Source organism: Epinephelus fuscoguttatus, linkage group LG1 (assembly GCF_011397635.1).
Source record: "Epinephelus fuscoguttatus linkage group LG1, E.fuscoguttatus.final_Chr_v1".
Taxonomy (NCBI): domain Eukaryota; kingdom Metazoa; phylum Chordata; class Actinopteri; order Perciformes; family Serranidae; genus Epinephelus; species Epinephelus fuscoguttatus.
In genome coordinates this window covers 32,031,592-32,051,871 of record NC_064752.1, presented here as the reverse complement: position 1 = coordinate 32,051,871, position 20,280 = coordinate 32,031,592, and the positions used below count along the sequence as shown (strand labels likewise).

General features: G+C 41.4%; 1 protein-coding gene across 1 annotated transcript in view; it reads right to left on the bottom strand.

Annotated features, from left to right (window-relative positions):
- The window catches only part of LOC125891103 (A disintegrin and metalloproteinase with thrombospondin motifs 9-like), a 56,341-nt gene extending 41,020 nt beyond the window's left edge, over positions 1-15,321 (bottom strand). The window contains exons 1-16 of the mRNA XM_049580124.1: positions 14,938-15,321; positions 14,225-14,619; positions 12,286-12,448; positions 9,813-10,150; positions 8,542-8,625; positions 8,323-8,447; positions 7,993-8,033; positions 7,747-7,852; positions 5,721-5,867; positions 4,841-4,982; positions 4,069-4,173; positions 2,940-3,085; positions 2,350-2,531; positions 2,064-2,200; positions 1,064-1,181; positions 428-523 (exon numbers count right to left, since the gene is read on the bottom strand). Coding sequence (XP_049436081.1) covers positions 428-523; positions 1,064-1,181; positions 2,064-2,200; positions 2,350-2,531; positions 2,940-3,085; positions 4,069-4,173; positions 4,841-4,982; positions 5,721-5,867; positions 7,747-7,852; positions 7,993-8,033; positions 8,323-8,447; positions 8,542-8,625; positions 9,813-10,150; positions 12,286-12,448; positions 14,225-14,619; positions 14,938-15,034 — 2,422 coding nt within the window. The 5' untranslated portion in view covers positions 15,035-15,321. The remainder of the gene's footprint in view (positions 1-427; positions 524-1,063; positions 1,182-2,063; positions 2,201-2,349; positions 2,532-2,939; positions 3,086-4,068; positions 4,174-4,840; positions 4,983-5,720; positions 5,868-7,746; positions 7,853-7,992; positions 8,034-8,322; positions 8,448-8,541; positions 8,626-9,812; positions 10,151-12,285; positions 12,449-14,224; positions 14,620-14,937) is intronic.
- Between the last annotated feature and the right edge of the window lie 4,959 nt (positions 15,322-20,280).

The window sequence follows — 20,280 nt, the reverse complement described above, 5'->3', positions numbered from 1 at the left end:
GACAAAGCATCCATATCCAAACAGGCATATGGTACAGACAGACATGCATTCACAGAACCAAGGAAAATACACAGCTGCACACACACACGAGACGCAAATACTTATAAACTATCTGACCTTGCTGGAATGGCACCCACAGGCCTAGTTCTGGCTCATTAACCTTTTAGCATGCATACTATATGCCAACTCCTTAGGTCTGCAGTACATGACCTTATACTAAAAGCTGTACACCTTCAGTAACATATACTGGCAGGCAGAGACAAAACACAGAAGCTCTCAGAAGCACACTGCTTTAGAAATGGATGTATTTATGGAAATGTGGAAACACAGTGAACATATTAACAGCAGTTTCTTTTAAACAAAGTGTTGAATCAGGATAACGGATTACGGATAATGAATGAATGAATGAAAATGTTGGATGCCTTACCGAGGTAGTTGTCATCCTCCGGTTTCCCTGAGTAGCTGTGTTGACGTACATCTATATTTGTAGCACCACTGGGTATTCGCACAACTTCATTATAGCCTGCAAATAGCAAGAGCGGTGTGTTTAGATCATTAGTAGACTGAGGTCTGTGCTAGTGTTGTTGTGATACTGAAATTTTTAACTTTGATATAATACCCTAAAATGTGATATTCAATACCATCTTTGACACCATGAGAAAAAACTTGACAGTGAGGGCCTTCAATTTTAAAGTTTTAATTAAAATATATTTATAATAAGGCTATAACATGACAATGACAACTTCAGGTCGTTGGTTAGTTAACATTAACAAGAGGAGACAGCAAGAACACGCAGCTAGTACCAATGTACTAATACTGTGGAAAATGAGTAATGCTAAATTTGAAACTGTTTGAAATATTCAGAATCAATGTGTATCAATAAATCAATATTTTTGACATAACCAGTCAGGGCCTATGATATAAAGTGAGCCCCACTCTCAGTGAAACTTACTGTGACAACTAAGCTCGTATAAAAATGTGTTAAAGCAATATAACAAGAGCTGCTGTCTTCTATACTTGCTGAAAGTGAAATGATAGCGTAATAAAAGAGGCTGTAGCTCACCATAGCGGACGATGTTGAAGGTGCCTGCCACAGTTTTGCAGGAAGAGTTGTCACCTCCACACACGCCACACTTGTCCCTCCTGGCTTTGGAGTTCAACACATGGTCACAGCCCGCTTGCTGCGCAGTAAAGAGGTAGAAGGGAGGGATGAAATATGAAATAAGAAAATGTCAGGAGTAATATAAATGGTAGCAGTAGAGAAGGGGAAAAGGAGGAAAAAGTGAAAGAGAAGATGAAAAGCAAGATAGAAGATTAGATGGGGGATAAAAGAGAGTAAGACTGAATTTCCAAAACAAAATAAAGACTTTTTTCAGCTAACACTCTTTAATTCCAGTTGCTTGGCAAAAGATCAACACTGCAGTATTTACATGTCAGATAAATGGCTCTCTAGTTGGCTTTTATTTTTATTTCCTGATGAAATACTGATTATGAAAGAAAAAAATCAAACCCAGTGACCCTTAAATGCTTACATAAGGACTTATTGAGTTATTGCCATTTTCACTGACGCCCATCTGAAATAAATTTCCTTTAAAACACCACACTAGGAAATGGCATGAGCTCTGCTTGTAACTGGTTTTAGCAAGATAAATTTTCGATTTTCTGTAAAGGATGAAGAGCTTAGCCTTAGTACCACTGCATGGATCAAAATCCACTTGCCAAGGCCAGGAAGAGAACTTACCAAACCACAATCTAACCAAAACACTGTGTGTGGTTTAGAGTGTACACAAAGCAACCCACTGCTTCTTTCAAGCATATTGATGTGTGCGGTATGTTAGTAATCAAGCTTTCAAACTAAAACTCTATCTGTCACAGGTCTGAGGAAACAAACACACTCTGGTTTGGCAAAGGATTGAAAAGCTTTTTGAAAATGGATTATATACACATCACACAGTAACTGTGAAGAATGCTCACCATTTGTTATAATAACAGAATTAGCTATACACATGCATTTGAACCATGCGGCTGAGTGTTGTAGAGTTAATAAGAGTTAGGAACCTCACCCTGCACAGGCCCTGGACACAGATGTCGTTGGTATCGGGTCCGCACGGCGTGCCATCAATGACCCTGTCCCTGAGCTGATAGTAGGCCGTGCTGCCTGCCACCCTGCAGAACAGCTTACACCTGTCCTTCATCAGGACTGACGAAGGAATAGAGACAGAGACACACACTTAATACAAATAGATGTCAATGTCAAACTTGCATCATGTCTACTATGCGCCAATAAAACAAGATTGACAAAAAAAAGCGAGCAGGATGCATTGGCTAAACAAAAAAAAGGATTCTTACTTCCGCTGTACTTGGGCACCCAGCGAACATTAGGAGGTAGACCGTTGATGTTGAAGTGCCTGCCATCAAAAGCCGCACATTGCTCCTCCCTGAAGTCCTTCTTCTGCTTGGAGCAGGGCTCAGAATTACAGGAACGAAACTTCATTCGGCGACCCACGCAATACATTCCTCCATTCCTGGGCCTGGAAGCAAGATCGAGGAAATGAAGGAACCAATCATTAGTTTAATTTAGCAAATATTTTAACCTTATGCAACATTCATCTATCTGCCCATTCTCCCTTTCACCCCATTGCTCACCACCACACACCTAGAGTATGCCATTGGTGTTGTTTCAGGTTCAAAGTCATTCTCATCCTTAATCTGTCTTTTAATCTCGGATGAAAGGCAACATTCAAAGATACTTGTGTGATCTCTTTATTTACCAGGAAACAACCCTGCAAGCTCTGCCATCAGAGGGCCTGTCCTGATGAACACTTGCTATGGAAAGAATTCCCTTAAGGAGGCTTGATCTATGGAACATTGACTTTGGCAGCTAAGATGGAGACAAGGTCCAGTAGGCATGCATGACTACAAAGAGAGGGACTGCTCACACGGGTCGGTTGCATTCACGCACGGCGATCTTGATGCCCCCGCCGCATGTCCGTGAACAGGTACCGAAAGGGCTCCAAACTCCCCATGCCCCCTCCACAGGTGTGGCATCGTGCTCTTTGGCTATACACAGGCCGTGTTTGCAGTGCTGCAGTGAGAGAAACAGAAAAGAAAAAAGTCAGATGAATGAATGTGCAAGAATAGGAGCAGAGGGAGGAAAATGAGGTAAGCGGGTGAAAGAAAAGGAAGAGGAGGAAAGAGGGAGAGGAACAGCCAGAGTGAGCATATGAAATCTTATCCATAGAACTGGCAACACATCTATCTGCTCTCCCGTGCTTTGATGCTAATCTGGGAGAAATTATACAGTGATGCAAATGGAAAAAATAGGAACTGAAAAGATATTCCATGGCTGGATCTTGCTGGACAGAAGACAAGGAAACGTCACGCACACAGTCAGTAAATATATCTCAGCTCATAACAGGAGGATAGTCTTACACTGTTTAACAAATAGACTCCATCTTAAGTGTTTAGTCTGTTGCACGGCATGGCATGGGATGAGAGGTTGGTGTGAACATGAAAAGGTTTCAACATGTGTGTGTATCTGAGCGTCATTGGACTTCATGTCGCTTTTATGTTCTCGCAGTCTTAGTGGCAGGAAGCAAGGGGTTAGTGAGAAAGTCCTAATTAAAAGCTGCACCAAGACAGTCGCCCAGAGAGAAAACTCCATCACTCGCAACTTCATGTCACCTACTTGCATGAGAGCCATGTTCAATTACTAGAGTTTACACATGTGTCGATGGTTGAGTAAATTCTTGGGACGTGTTTAGAAACTTGTTTTCTTTTGTTATTTTGCACACAATGCCTGTGAACAATTTTATGGTCATGAGTCAGTGGAAAAGTCGTAAGATCAAAACAAGGAAATGCGGCGAGAATTGTCAGATCATAACACAGAACCATATGAGTAATAATGGATAAATTTTGGCAATTCCGTGGAGCATTAAAAAATTACAACTTTTAATAAAACACAGTTTGATTTCTTACTTCTTGCTCCTAACTCATTTTTATTATCAGAAAAATACTTAAAGTACTAAATTTTTCTTCCAGATCTGTCTTCATTTCCACGACACTTACCTTTCCAGGGGAGCAGTCAGTGCCGTCTGCCCACGGCATGTGCTGAGTCCTGCAGCCCCGCTGGGCGCCCTCTGGACTGGTGCACCACAGCCTCCGACACTGAAACTGAGAAACACACACACACACACACACACACACACACACACACACACACACACACAGTGTTAACCATGAGACATTTACAGGAAAAGACAGGGCACGTAAATGTCATACGAGTAGCATCACTTTAGAGAAACTCTTAATATATGGACCCGAGTTGGCAGACATGCAATTTATTACATATTATAAAACATTATGCCAGAAGGTGACTCTATACACTAACTTTGCTGTATCAGCCATCTCATTAGCCAGGTGTGTCTCAGTCAGTGGCTCTCTACACCTTACTGTCTGGCCAGAAAACACAAGCCAAGAGAACTATTCCACACTGCTTAAGGGTGTTACACCTATTTTGGAGACATTTCTGCAGTATTCATTTAAAGTTCAACAAGACATCTGGATGGTTTGATGTGATGATTCATGCCAGATTCAACCCCCTCTCATTTTCGTGTCTTAACAGAATTGATGGGCACTGAGAGATCACGCTTTACATGTTAATAAAAGTTGTTTTTGTTTGTTTATATCTCAGAAAGAACAATCAGTATGTAGTTAAACAGAGCAAGTGACTTGAAAAGCTTTAAATTCAGCTGAGCACATGATCATAACACAAGAGGCTTCCCTCAGAGACCAACATGTGCAACATGACAGTTTAGATTCGTGCACTGACTCTGCTTACCATATAAGGGCACACCTGCGTTCCTGGCCCAAATATCAATTCGCACTGTTTATTGACATTGTATATCCGTCCAGGCAGCTGCTGCGAAAGACTGTACGGCCTAGAAACGGGCTCGTCGAGCAAGCACTCACCATATCCTGTGCTATTAAGAAATAAAAATAAAATGACTTAAAGAAAAAAGGGAGAAACAAGAGACACAAACAGACAGAAAACACACTCAGTACAGCCGGAGAGGTCATTTTTCTGTACATATATAGAACCCCTACTGTAAACACAGCTTGCTCAGTATCTTGACGGCTTTCTGTTTGTATTCAGCTATATGTGGTAAGTAGTGGTGATCTCAAGAGTTGGGGATGTAGGGAGAACTCTGGATAGTAGGGGGTATAGAAAGGGATTTTGGTTAGTTGCCAGATACTATCCCTTTTACTCTTCCCTACAGTAGGAGTTCCCTGGTGTTGCTCAGCAGGATGAGGAGCCTTAGGGAGAGAAGAGACTAGAGGCTGCAACAGCCCTGAGAAATGATGACAGTTTATTTGTATTTAGGCCTAAACATTAGACTGTTTCTGCTGAAAGTGGAACAAACTGCATACAGTGTACAGTGCACTCTGTGTGTGTGTTTGAAGGTTTAAGGAAACATTTCTGTGAAATCTCTGTGATATGGTTTTAAAAGTACAGTAGAATATTTGGCCAGAGGCTTAAAATAAAAATGACTTTAGACAAAAATATAAAGTTAAAGTGTACAGTTATTTGACTTGGCTTTACTACTTCGCATATCCTATTTGATTTCAGGCTGTTTGAGTTCAGAAACTTAGTAGAAACAGAAAAAAACATAATCTACATGCATATTTATAACAATCCTAAAGAAAAAAGTAGGACATACTCGAGGAACTCTGTGATGTACTTCCTGCTACACTTGGACCACATCCAAGGGTTTGTGTTGTAGTTAAGTGTGGGAGCCATCACATGTTGCTGAATCTTAACTCCATCCTCCTTACACTTGTTACTGTCGTCATGAGGCATGTTGAACCTACAGAGAGCACACAAAAAGGTATCATTGTGTTAAGGTATCAGAAAATATGTTACATCAAAAGTGAAGTTCTTTCCTTCTTCTAGTAATGATTCTGTTGGTTAGAGTTTATATCACACAGATGTACTGCTGCGTAAGAGCAATATTTGGCAAAGATTAATGTAACAAAAGCCAGTTTCATGGTGATGAAAGCCTCTATATTACTTCTGACTGGGACTTTAAAGTTTTAATATGTTAGTATTGCGCCAAACCAACATTGATAAGACTCCAACTGAAAAATGCTAGTTGTTTTGTGCTTCAGTGTGTTTCAGTTGCTTTAGCACATGTTTTAAATCTAAACATTGATTCTATATTTCCGCTGTCACTGTGATATTGGATTTAGGAAACCCGTTCACAGTTACAGCTGAAAATGATTCAGAGCATTTGTATTTCCAGCTTGTGGGGAGTTTGGAATGAAACTAGCACAATATTAAATTATATGAACACTTGGTTATAAGATAGAGGAAAAATTTAGATATTAAAGTCAGGGCACAGTGAGTATAAAAGAAGCAATCAGGCTCCTGCTGGGTGAGCAAGTAAGATCCCGGTAGGAGGTGGATACGTACAGCACCAACCTGCCCGCCGCCCTCCCTCTGAGCTACTCAGCCCCCTACCTGACAGGTACCATATAACACTGAGCTCTGGGGCTAAGCAGGCGTCAAGTATGTGGTCACCACTTGACGCGGATAAACGTGGAATTGAACAATCCCACCTTTTGTTTTGTGGTTAGTCGTAGCATTCGTAAGATATGATGAGGGCTGTTAAGGTCTGTAACAGTCTCCACTGTAACCCCACTGCTGAGTCAGGATGTTGGACAGTTTGACCTTAATTCTGAGAGGCAAATTTAAAGACTAGATTGCGGCCTCTGATAATACCATGAATTACACATCACTCATAACCATTATCAGTTGCATCTCAAGGTCCCATTGTTCTATTACAGCCCAAATATGCCCAAAAAGTTTTGCAGCTGAGTGCAATTTGCCCTTTTTGTGTCTGACTGCAATTATCTATGTGGTAAAGTATAAGTGCTGCCTTTGCACCAAAAACACAGACAGAAGAACAATGACAGAGATAATAGAAAACTGAAATTTTAAGACTGCAAGCTACAGGTCCTGACTAACGAGGTGCATAGCCATTGTTCAAAACTTTAGGGAATTTAAACGTGACAGAAAGAAACTGTATTTGAGATTTAATATCCCAGTCTACCAGTGTGCTTCAGTTACCACCAACTCTCTGAAGACATAAATAATTTCACTGTAACTGTGTGTGGCTCTTTAGTGCAGATCTTTGTGAATTGGACTGTTTGTGCAATGAGGCTTATTTGCATAGAAAATGGACAATTTTGCATCAATTGTATGCATATTACCTAAAATATATACAAATAGCACAGGAGCACCATGGTCCTATTTACTTGGCAGAGCAGTCTGAGGTCCATTTCACCCTTTGATGGCGCTTTGAGAACTCTTTTTGTTTTATCTGTGCAGGTTTAGGGGCCGCAAAAGCCACACAATCCTTTGGTAAATTCGAACACGTAAGAATCCAGTTTACAAACTGCCTTTTCCTTTTCCTCTCCAAATTAAAGGCAGGCAAAAAATAGGAGATATGATCATAAACACACCAAAGCATCAGAAATTACTGGGAAAACAATAAAGGAATGTACAGCTGTTGTGTTGTTCAAACATGCAAGACTCCTTGATCCCCATCTGCTGGTAGGCATGTGTGGGTTCCTAGAAAGACTTCTGAAGCTCTACCAATGTCTCACTGGAGCCAAAACTTTCACTTAACTAGGAGTAATGACAGCACTTAAGGTAAACAATCAGTTGAAGCATGCTGTGCTTACACATGGCCAAGTTCATGGGCAATGGTGAATGCAGTGCTGAGTCCATTGTCCTCACTGATGCTGCAACTCCTGTATGGATCACACACCGTCCCCAACTCTGCAAGTCCTTTAAAACGGGGAGAAAGAGGCTCAATTCAGTTTGACCAATTTTCCCTCATGATCATTCCACCAGTGACATATAAAGTACAGTTTATATTAGTTAAAGGTTGCAAGTTTATCGACACATATAAAAGCAAATCCACTTACCTAAGGTGTCACACTTATCCCTTGCTCTGCAGATGTCCTGCCTGTGGTGAAGACACAGATGATGAGTCACAGTCAGTGGCATAGTACAAAAGAATACTTCCCCAACCTTAAGGGGATCCTTCTTATTTAGGTTAATTTTTTAACAGCAGCTCGATTCATCAGGCATCTGGACCCCATTTAATGTATCTCTTTGATGCAGCTGGTTCTCCGATAATTTATACTTAGTACAATGTAATTTGGCTCATGGGACACTTGGCTGTGTGAAAGACCTAAAAACCTGTTCAAAGTGTATTCAGCAAAGAATATGATAACTTCACATTTTTCTTGCACCTGGTAATTAGGATGGCAGTGTCGTGATGGGAATGGTGGTTATCATCCAGGATGTTCTGACTCTGCTGCCAAATGCAGAAGTTCTTTAAAGTGGTCTGTGCATTAAATGAAATGACTGGACCATCCTGAGGACACACACAGATAAACTGATAAATACACACACCACATGCTTCTTCTTCTAAGAGTGTAAGTATGGAGATTTAAAGTTCGCAGTCTTACCTGCTCGTTGTTTATTATGACTAATTTTACAATTACAATGTTGATCAGGTTGCCGATGCTGGGGTCCTTGTAGATGGATGATACCTGAATAAAGGAAACAGAACATGAGCTCAATCCTAGTTTTAATATCAGGATCAATATCTTACAGTGTTTTCATGAATTTAAGTCAATATTTCACCCACAAAAAAATTATTTGTATATCAGTTACTCCATGTTGTGTTGAATTCATGAAGAAAACTGTTTTCAAAAACAACAACAAACAACACCAAAAAAATTCCAAAAAGGTGGACATTCTTGATAAATTTAAGAAGTCATACGGACCACATTTAGCAACGGCACAACTATATCAAAACATCCGTTAACAAACTCTCACAAACCCCAAGCAGCATAATCCAAATGTTTTATATATTGGGTTTTAGGGAAAATGCATGTGTGTGGGAAGTATTGAGCATACAGCTGGATAAATACTGCACAAGTTGTGTGAGAGTATGCAAACACATGTTTTGAAATGGTTTCATTCTTGTTAAATGTTATCCCCTTTTTGAATTTTCTCTGTTTTTGGATTCTTCATTCACCATGGAAGCATGCAAGAAAAACAAAGTTTTGTTCACAATTTCAACATAACATGTGGTGAGTAACTAATATGCAAGTGATCATTTTGTGGGTGAAGTATTCCTCCAATCCAGGTGAAATGTGACACATTTTATTTACTGGTAACTCTGTCATGGACTGCCTTCCTGCACTTTCAAGCAAGTACTGGGGAATTTGGTTGATTGGAAGATCAAGTTGATAATGGCCTGAGCCCCTGTGGAGAAGGCAAGCTTTGCCAAGAACAGAATATAGGTCATCTAAGCCTCCCCCTGAGGACTGTCGGCCCCAGACGCCTGCGGAAGCTGGTATTTGAAGTGGCCGAGAGTATGCGGTCTATGTGACATACCTGAGCTTATTTTTAACATTCATCAAAGCTGTCAGGCAGGCTCTACCTCAAGCTGCCCTCTCTTCCCCCTGGCCGTTTGAAAGTGGTGTTTACCCCTGCCCTAGGCTGCCCTTTTCCCTCCCATGGCCCTCCTCCAAAGGCCGACTGACTGACTTGCAGCACAGCAGAACAGGTACATACATTTATTGCACAAACATGCACACATGTGGCTACTTTCTGGCCATATATGTGCATAGTATACACACACACATAAAAACACTTCCGTCTCCCAGCCAACCGCCTCTACCAACCAAACATTCTCTACTCACAGTCATGAAGACAGAGCGGAACTTACGATGGACATTAGTGTGAGTATGTAGTGCTGTAGGTTGCTGCCGTGATGCTCCACCATTTTGCTGTCAGCCACCAGCATGACTTCAACAAAGCGCGGGTAGGAGAGGAAGCGCTTTGATCTCCTGTGAGGTCCTGAGTCACCGCTGCTATCATTTGATGGTCTAGCGCTAGCACTGCCGCTCTCTGATCTGAGCAAAGCATTGCTGGCCAGGCTGGCACCCAGTGACTCCACAGCACTGAGTATACCGCCGCTGACCACAGGGGCTGCATTGGACACAGTGGTCACCCCGGCCACTGGCCTTCTCTTAAGCTTGTGTCTCTTGTGTCTGTGTTTGTGCCCTAGAGAGAGAAGTCAGAGGGAATGGAGCATGTGTAAATATACAAAGATGAAGTGATGATGGGAAATACATTCAATCAGAAAAACAGACAAGGTATGAATCAAAGTTTGTTGTGACAGTGTGTCATGGTGGTCTTTAAAGGTGGAGATAAATGAGGTAAGTTGGCTGTCTGGAAGTCAGTATTGTTAAAATAAGTTGCTGCCTTTTTCTCTCTTTTGTTTATTGTTGCTCAAAGAGTGGGTTGACAAATGAACGCTGCCTGGAATGCCTTTTTTCCCCTCTCCCGACTCTTTCAGGAGAGGGGAGAGATGAGGGCAAAGAGTTCAGACTAGGTAAACCTGGCACCCAGCCATAAAAAATGGAACACAAACTGCAGTGCACACACCAAAAGAAGGCAGTTCAACAACTGGGCAGTAAAACCTCTTAGCACTGAGGGGAATTAATTCTGATTTTAATCATGACATGGCAACAAAACTGCTGAATGCCAGTCTTTTTTCTGCTTCCTCATCACATGCAGATCGCCCTTCCTGGACCACCAGCAATGCATCACCACCTAAATAACAGTAAGCTGGACTGTATCACATTAGTGGCTCTGCTTTCAGTTTGCATGATTTATGATCAAAAAAGAACAATTTGCTCTACTTCAAAACTTACAAGGTAACAATGGAACTTTGTGCAAGGATGAATTATTCTTGGCCACAAATGGCTCTTAGTCAAATTTATGTTCCTCCAGGCTATGGTATCACACACATACACACACATACTGTATTACAGAGCTGACCAAAAGAAAAATACACAAAATACAAAGCACAAGAGCGCGCACACACACACACACACACACACACACACACAAACAGCTATATACACAGTGAAACCAAACATCTGCAGAAAGCTGTCCAGCAGACAAAGAGAAAATATTTCTAGATTTATTTCTAAGTTTTATCGTGTGATAGTTTCAAGTGGCATGACTGTTCTACTATACAGTTTATATATAGTTTCATGGCAGTGGGTCTACCCAACTTTCTTATCAAAGAGGAGAAGGAAGTACAAGAGTCAACAGGAAGTTCAGCCAGTAAACTGAGATGGAATGATACAAGAGTGAACTTCCAAATGATTTTTCCTGTGTGAGAGTTGGAAAGCATCCTCACTACTGTGCTGCAGCTGTAGGCACTGCGCTGTGCAGGCTATGACATGATATGTCAGCCGAGATAGTGTCACACCATACACTGACTTTAATTCCATCGTTCATTTCTATTTGTAGCCTACTCATGATGCCATTTCATTACCATATATATCACAATGTGTAGCCTAGCACAGAACAATTGAATGGTTAACCACAGTGTGCTATTCATTCAATTACAATCTCCCTTTCCCTTCATTTCCCATCCTTCCTTTTTTGTTCCATTTTTCTATGACTTGGATGACAGTGAAGTATCCAGCTCTGCAGAGCCATTTTCTTTCACTTGAATCTTTGCGTTTTAAAATCAACTTCAGTATCCAGACACACACTCAAAAGGTTTTCCTTGTTTTAACCAGATAAGCTCCATATGATTCTACAGTATCGTGATAGAATTACAGCAATTGCTCAATAAGCTCAGTTACTATTATGTAATGCGTTCCTGTTACAGCTGATAGTGGAGACGTGAGGATAATGCAATGATAACGCCTGCTTACGTCCGTGGGAACCAATTTAAAGGTCACATAATGCATGCACATACAGGCACACAAATAGCCGATTCTCTACACACAATCCACATGCATCCCATGACAGCACTTGAAAGCACATGAACCAACCACACACACACTTTTTTGCTGTTGTCTGTTTTTTACAAATAAAGCGCTGAGGAGCTTTGTGCTCACAAGCAGCAGTGTGCTGGTTAGCTAGAAAGGAGACACTGGGCGACAGCTGACAGGAGCAGATATTTAATTCTGCTGATTGGCCACCTCAGTGGTGAGGTCTGGATTAACACTGGTTGCACATACAGTAGTTGTGCATGTTGGTGTTTGCAAGTGTACTTGTAGAGGCATTAAGACTGCATCTGTGTGTGTTTGTGCTTTAAGTATGTGTGTGTACATTCGTAATGACTTATTAGTGTAACGTGCATGCATGCATACCCATCACGTAGTACACTATACCTGAAGTGTCACAAGCTGAGTCCTCCCCAGATGTCTGTTTCTTGGGTGCACTCTTCCTGTATACAATATGAGGTTTTGTGTGTTCCTCTTCATAGTGTTCTCCTTGATAGCTGTGTAGGGGCTCCACAAAATATTCCCCTTGTGGAGACCTGAAAGTGCCAAGCTGGATGGCAGAAAGAAACACACCAGTTAAACTTCACTCATCCATTTTCTGTAAACACTTTTGTTTTTACGGCAATGACATACGCAAACATAGTGAGAACGCATAAAATCCACACAGACAGGACCAAGGGAAATATCTAATTCAAAGATATTTTTGCAAATCAGTGAACCTCCTTAACACTCTAACCCAATGTATGTTTTACTTACAAATTATTCATAACAAGCAACAGTGGAATGTGGCTCATTTAATATTGATTACAGAAAATAAGCAATGCAGAGACCCAAAGGCATTCATAAAAAGGTGAAATAAGTGAATTTGCATGCATGTAAGAATGGTCTCAAAACAGGAGGGAAATTGGAGTGAGACCTGTGATGGATATCAGGAAAACAGTCAGACTGTAGTCTCTTGGCAAGCTTGTTGAAAGCCTTGTTCTATGTATTTCACATGGCACGTTTAGTGTGACTGCCCAACTTGGAGGTCTATGATGCTCCAGATAAGGCACATGCCAACCCAAGCACATTTCACTTGTTGCTTATTGGCTGTGGAGAATCATCGTGGCAGCCCTGGAGGCTGATTCAAGTTTGGAAACTTTGGCACAAGTCATATTTGTAATTCCTGATAATAAAGTATGAAAAAGATTATCATTAGAAAAACAAGAAAATCTTCTGCATGTACTAAAATGTGCCTCAGGGTAGATTGTTCTTCAGCGAGAGGGCACAAGGAGAAGCTTCCTTCCTTCCTTCCATTCCCTTGAGCAACACACTCTTCCCATTACTATGCTAGGACCTGCACTTTGATTGACCTGGAGAATTGGCAAAGCAAAAGAGAATCCCCCTACAAGATTCCCTGCAAGAAAATAAGTATCACATTAGGATGTACAGAGATTGAGGCCATCAGCAGTATTGCCTGTTTTAGAACAAATGTGTCCTCAGAGGTCTTGAATAAATATTAAGATATGCTCCATAAATGTCAGCTCAACTCTCCAAAGCTCTCCACAGAGCATTCAGAGCATTTTTAATTTGATTTGTCATTTGGGAAGATATTGCCCACTTACTCATATCTGTCACCTCATTGTGGCTTTTATGTATAAACTCGGACTGCACTTTTGCTCCACTCCAAAGCTCATGCTTCAGCAAGCCTGGGAGTGGGACCAATTTGTGATGACGTCGGTACCACCCGTACTCCCGCTGTACTAGCGTGCGTAAAGACGTCACCGACAAACGGGAGACAAGAGAGAGGCATGGAAGTAAGATTTAGAGTGTGTTCATTAAACGTGACTATAGGCAGATAACTGGGGACTCTTTCATGCCAGCACAGTTGTTAACTTTTTTGACAGTTACTTAGTCCCTGGAAGCACCCCCAACAGAGTCCTACTACAAATAAAGGATTTAACAAGTCAAACACTGTTTTTTTTTTTCAATTATTTTTAAATAAGCTTAAGCTTCACCTCACTGTGACCAATACGTTTATACAACTTTTTTTCTTTACCGGGTTATAGGCCGTTTTAAATTCTCTCCTAAACACCAACATGTTTACACGCGCAATAATGTATGTTAAGTATGATATTTGCACGATCGATACAAAAATCAGGTTGCGCGCAAAGTTTGCACTGACAATGTGTTTACAAAACTGATTTTTCTCTGAGCTAATGGTGAGGCAGCTTTACGACTCTTGTATAAGCAATAATGGCCCCTAGATACCCATGGTGGAAAAGTAAAACACCCGGTCGTAAAGTCATCACATGCACGACGAGTCTAACCGTGCGTAAAAACTCACCAGTCCGGAGCACAAACTGATGACCGCGGCGTGTTCTGCTTGTGCATTTACAAGTCCTTTATAGAAGCAGTGCCTTAACTCCGTGTCCTCCTCCTCCACCTCCCCGTCTGTTGCAAAATCCGTTATGTTATCTCCTCGGGGCACTCCAAGTACTGTCACAGTGTAGAGAGGTGCGATAAATCCCGAATCCAGCGTGAGGTTGAGGTGATAATGCTGTCCGAAAGCAGATATCCTGTAGTGAATATTTGGCGAGGCCCAGTGATCCGTAGTATTGCCGGTGCTCTCGTCCAAACTTCGTCTTTTCCTCTTGAAGTGCACACTGGTTGGAAACTTGTCACCGGCTTCATTCACTCGCACCGGTGTTACAATCTCATAAGCGCCGATCTCCTCTTTTACTGGGGAATAAAGGCAGAAGAACAACAATGCAATTAAGGATTAAGTAGCAGTCCAATGGCATCAGTACAAATCAGAGAGCCCAGATGTGTTCATCGATAGATTATAATTTACATATCAGTGTCTTCTTTCCTGAAAAACCTGTTGTTTTTAACAGCACTGCGAAGAAATGATAATCAGTCAGTGAACTTTAGGTATCTAGAAAGCGCTGCAAGTCATGTGCATGGCTGAATTCAAAACTCATTCATTCTCTGCCCTCAGTGTTAGAAAATAACTCCATGAGGGGAAAACGCGGGGGTTGTCAGAGCGGCATACTTTACCTGTGCTTGAATTCAAAAGCAATTTCCCCGTAGATGCGACTACATTCAAGAAATCAGGGAATAGTAGGAACCCCAAGCCCCAGAAGAGCACATGCATGATTGTCCACGTTCAGAGGAGAGCGGCAGCCTGTATTCCTGTAGTAATACTGTATTCCTCCGGTCACTCCGGGCTTTCCGCCTCCGGTCCGCCTGCCACATCCAATTTTATTAGGCCTATCCTCGACTCTTCAGTAGATGGTCTCTGGCCGGTGAAGTACACTGCAGGGACGTGAACGCGAGTCCCTGGCAAACATGCATACTGCAGAGAGAGGGGTGGGCTGCTCAAACAGTCAACTGCGATGGGCTCCGCTGCAAGCCTGTGCACCAGCTTTCTCCCCAGCTAGGGGCGGGATCAGCCAGGCAAGGTACACTGGTGCTACAGTGAAGCCACTCCCGTTATATACTGTAGTGACACAAGTGGTCACATGTGTCAACTTTGGATGATGTGATATGATCGATGACTGGGTTGTTCACAAGTGCTTTGGGGCTGTTGTACAAGTCTAAGTTAACACCAGCCTGTACAGGATCCATACTCAGGACACCACAGTGACCATGAAGAGTTTCAATGAACTGACCCCATGAAGTACATACATTAATGGGGTGATTCCGCTGTATATTTGACTGCTATAAAAATACTGACATGCTCACATACTTTCAACGGCTTTGGGCTAACCAGGTTTTAGAGGGGTGGGCAGTCGCATAGTGTGCAGAGCAGATTGGTGACCATGACAGTGAGGTGGGGCCCATATAGGAAATGCCTGCCCTGGGGCCACAAGCAAGATAATCTGGGCATGGCTGTATACTTAGACATTCATGGGATCATAGAGTGACAAAATGCAAACTGGCAAGCAGCGTGGCCACATACAGTAGTGATTTGAGGTCTTAAGTAGGTGCTGGAAAAGGTATTGTGTAGGGATAATGGTAACGCTTTTATGAGCAATGCTACAGGCTGCATGGAAGCCTTTGTAGGTGCCTTTGTTATGTGGAGGATCAAAGAGGGGGCTATCCAGTCTGCCTCTTGCCTCATTCATGAAAACCCCCCAATACACATAGACACAGAGCTACAGACAGAATAAACAACTTGTTCTGCGATTTTTTTTCTAATGTATTTTAGATAGGCATACACGCTAGAACCAGACCAATAAACTGCCTATTAGCTCATTACAGAGATATCAGTATAATTGTACTGGCTATGACGTCCCAACAGGACAAAAATTTGTTTGAGGTATTTTCGCAACAGTGTCACCATCACATAGTTTGTCCACCAGAGACCACTGAGTTTAATTTTCAACTGCAAAATGTCCCACTCAGTACACATTGTGGTATCAGTTATAAAAAATAAATATATAAATAAATAAAAAAGATACTGTTGTGTGTTGGTGATATATATCAATGGCCATTGGCCAATAAATAGTTATTTTTTTTAAAACCCTAATTAATCATATACATGCTCAGGCACAATGGAAATATGACTTAGCCTATCTAATGGGGGTGGGCCATAGAATACTAAGCAACAGACATTTAGATTTGTCACATCAGGAAAAGCACAGGTGCAACTAGTACTGTTAATGACTCTATTGCAATAAGGTCCTCCTGTGAGCCAAGCTAGTGAGTGAGCATTAACAGGATCTGGACCCTGGAACTGAGAAACCTAAATGGAACACAGCCATCAATTAACGTAATTATTTAATTATTTGCATCTGTGCTTTTCCTGCTATGACGAACTAAAATTACATTCAATTTCAAGAATGTGGGGCAATGTATCAAATTTAAAATCTTGTAAAAAAAAAAGTTTAAAAATACAGTAAGATACATCAGTAAATAAAATAACCACTTGAGTAAATCAAATATCTGACATATTTTTGTGTAAATTCAATTATTTGGTGATTATCAAAGATTTCAGCCCAGTAACAGCTAACTTACAACCTTAACTCTTAACCTAGCTACAACCACTTGTTACTGTGACTGTAACTATATCCTAATCCTTAAGTTTAATGTTTCCTGAGATACACTTATTAGTTTTTAACATTGAAACCTGTTCTGGTGTAAAGTTAAAGTTAAAATAAATATTTTTAAAGTCATTTAGTTCTATACTTTGACTTTGTCTGACCGTTAGCATCTTTTTAGGCTAACATTTGCCACTGTCTAACATGACATTTCACACTTCTTGACCACTCAAAAGATTAACGTTACTCTGTTTTGTAACATTACACAGCATGAAGATGCTGGGAGGGCAAAATTGCAATATAGGCTGTCAGAAAGTCCTTTCGGTTAAAGTGGGCTTAATAAAACTGACCTACTTTAGAAAGACATGCTGAGACACATTAGAAAGTTGCTAATGTTAGCTTAGCAACCTTTCAGTTACTGACAACTTAGCTACCTAGACCTATCATGACCTTACTGTATCACAGAAAACAAACATTTTGGTCACTCAGTGGTTACAGGAAGAAGACAATAATAATAACTCACCAGAAAGCTGACAGAAGTCTAGTGACTTACAATTTGTGTACAGGTCTACAGAGTGGCTGACAGAAAAGGCGGATGTTAAATCAAAGATGGCGCGGGATTCTCTCGCTCACTGTTCAGCAATAGTAAGGTCAGTGCTGCCACTAGTGGCCAGACACTGTATTGCAGCAGTCTACCCTCCTACATCAAAAGCTACAACATAGACTGCAACTAATTTTACAGTTTCAAATCCTTATAGTCTCATAGTTCAGTCTACAACAGTTAAAACATTTATTCCGCACTTATGGACGCTTAAATAACAGTTGAGCTCAAACACAAATGAAGAGCAGTTTGGTTAAATAGCGAGTGCATAACTCATTTTGGCTGGAAGTTGTAGGCTATTACCTGGATGAATGAGATGAACCTATACAGACATATAACACTATAATAGTACAAGGCAGCAGGTCACTTAGTGGCTAATGGTAACCACTCTGCAATAACAAGATTCAAATCTATTGCCTTAAAGTCTGAGCAGGGCATGCTGGGATAGCCTAAGTGGGTCTGAAAATATGAATAAATGTCATGTTAACATATTAAGATCACACCACTGTGAACACACATTATAAGATTTGCCCTGTTCCCTAGCTCACAGTCTGACAAATGAGGAAAACATTGATTTTTCGTAATGATAACAGTAGCACATAACCAAAACACGGTGGCTTGTATCAACCATTACATATTATCTAGTAATAAGCGTCCGGATCTTATACATCAGAAAAAGACTTATTCTAACTCACATTATTGCTGAAGTTAAGGTTTTTCTAGTAAAACAAGCTTGAAATATGTCAGCCAAGAGATGTCCCTGAAAAGTGAAAATGTTCTCACCCCCAAAAATTTGAACGACTGGAACTAAATAACATCTTTACAGTGCATGAACATCACCAGCATCTCTGTCTCGCTCTGTACTCAGTTGGCCTCCACGTCTTCACTCCACTCAGAGTCACATCACTTCAGGCATCTGTGGATGTTTCCCCCCACATGACCGTATGTGGTGATAAATGCTTACAGCTGGCACATGACTTTACAGCTCATTTGTTGTGCACAATCAACACGCACAGCTATGTAGGAGGCTAACTTGGGTTTGCAGGTGCCTGAAACAAAAGCCTCATATGAAATGCCTGCGGTATCCAAAAATATAAAGTGAGGATGATGTTTGCCCGCAGGATCCTTACTGAGCAAAAACAGGCCAAAAAGCTCTGTCGCCTCTATCATTATGGTCATTACATGTGCAGGCCTGTGGTGCTGCAAAGAGGTATAATCATTTTTCACAGAGAGCATAATTTCAATAGATTTCACACCAAGTCTTATTATCATGATTTCTGGTGTTCACATAAAACATCAGTAACTAAACATCCATCACCACCCTGCAATTTGTAGCAGTTAGCACTTATTTTCCAGTATGATGGAACTAATTAGATATGATCTTAAGGTTACTGAAATGTTAGCATTTGACATCAGCCGTCATAATAAACCGCAAACACTCCTCAGAATAGCCAATGTGATGAAAAATAACAACCCCCATCGCTGCTAACCTTTGCACAGGAGCTGGTTATTCTTCCTGTTATTTGAAAATTCATCCTCAGGGTATAACTAAAACATTAACATGGGCAACTGTAGGTCACAAACCCATTTAAGCACAATCTTTCATTCACAATTAGCCCCTTTCCCAGAAGTCTCCATAAAACCTTTTAACAGCCCAGAGGTCACAGGTAAGTAAAAACAGTTGGGGGAAATTACGCTTAGGCAGCGTTCTAATGTACAGCGAATACAAGTTGTGGAACGTTAACCTTTAAATGTGTTGTTGTGGTCACTGTATAGTTGTAACACCCTTCATTTCAAAGTAAGAATAACTATGTCAGGTTTCTCAGTTAATGGCCATTTGACTCCATGAAGCCAGTGCTGACATGGGGCAGCGAGAGTGCTTTAAAAAAAGGGACTCCTCCGCCTTTAACAGCGGCATCTGGCCAAGACCTTTTTCCATGTTTCTCAATGGAGCAGTCACGTCAGCTGTGAACGTGTGTGTGTTTGTATCTGTGTGTGTGTGTGTGTGTTCTCAATGGATGGTCATTGAGGTCATCAGAGTCACCCTTCCTGAGTTGTGCGCAGGCAGCATCATTCAGAGCTGCTATCAGCAGTGTAAACTTCACTTCCCCTCCAGATCAGATAATAGGACGTTAGGGAGCGGAAAGCTTGAATGAAGTAGCAAAGCCTGGCCCGGGATTTCAAAGAGATATGCTTTAATTGTGGAGCTTTCAAAATCTCGTTTCACTCTGCGTCTCAGCAGACTTTCTTGGCCCGGTGAACTTGTCTTCATTACAAGGCAATATCCATGTGTGGCGAGTTGGAGTGCGCACAAGCAGTTTATAATGTACAGACCACTTAGCAACTTGAAGCCAATTTGTGTTGTGGTGTTGCTCAACACAGGATTCAGGGTACACGATGGACACTATGGGAGGAAATTTTTATCCACTGGAGTGGAAAATAAAAGTCATACGTAATTAAAACAAGAAGTTGCATTCTAATCACAGACAAATGACAACGAAAGGCATTTTTCCAACTGGTGGTCTGCAGCCACGCTAGCAGCTTTGTGAGGCTGACTGTACTTAGGCGCAGCCGTGCTTTGAGCTTCATGCTAACGTCAGCATGCTCACAATCACGATGCTTAAGGCCCCTGGGAACAGTGCTCAGTCTTGCTTCCAATTTTTTCCCATTGGCTACTCACGCAATTATAGCGAAAAAATCCCCCATGGCCCAAAAGGCACCCTCAAACAGCAAACAAGGTCATTTATGACTCTTTCT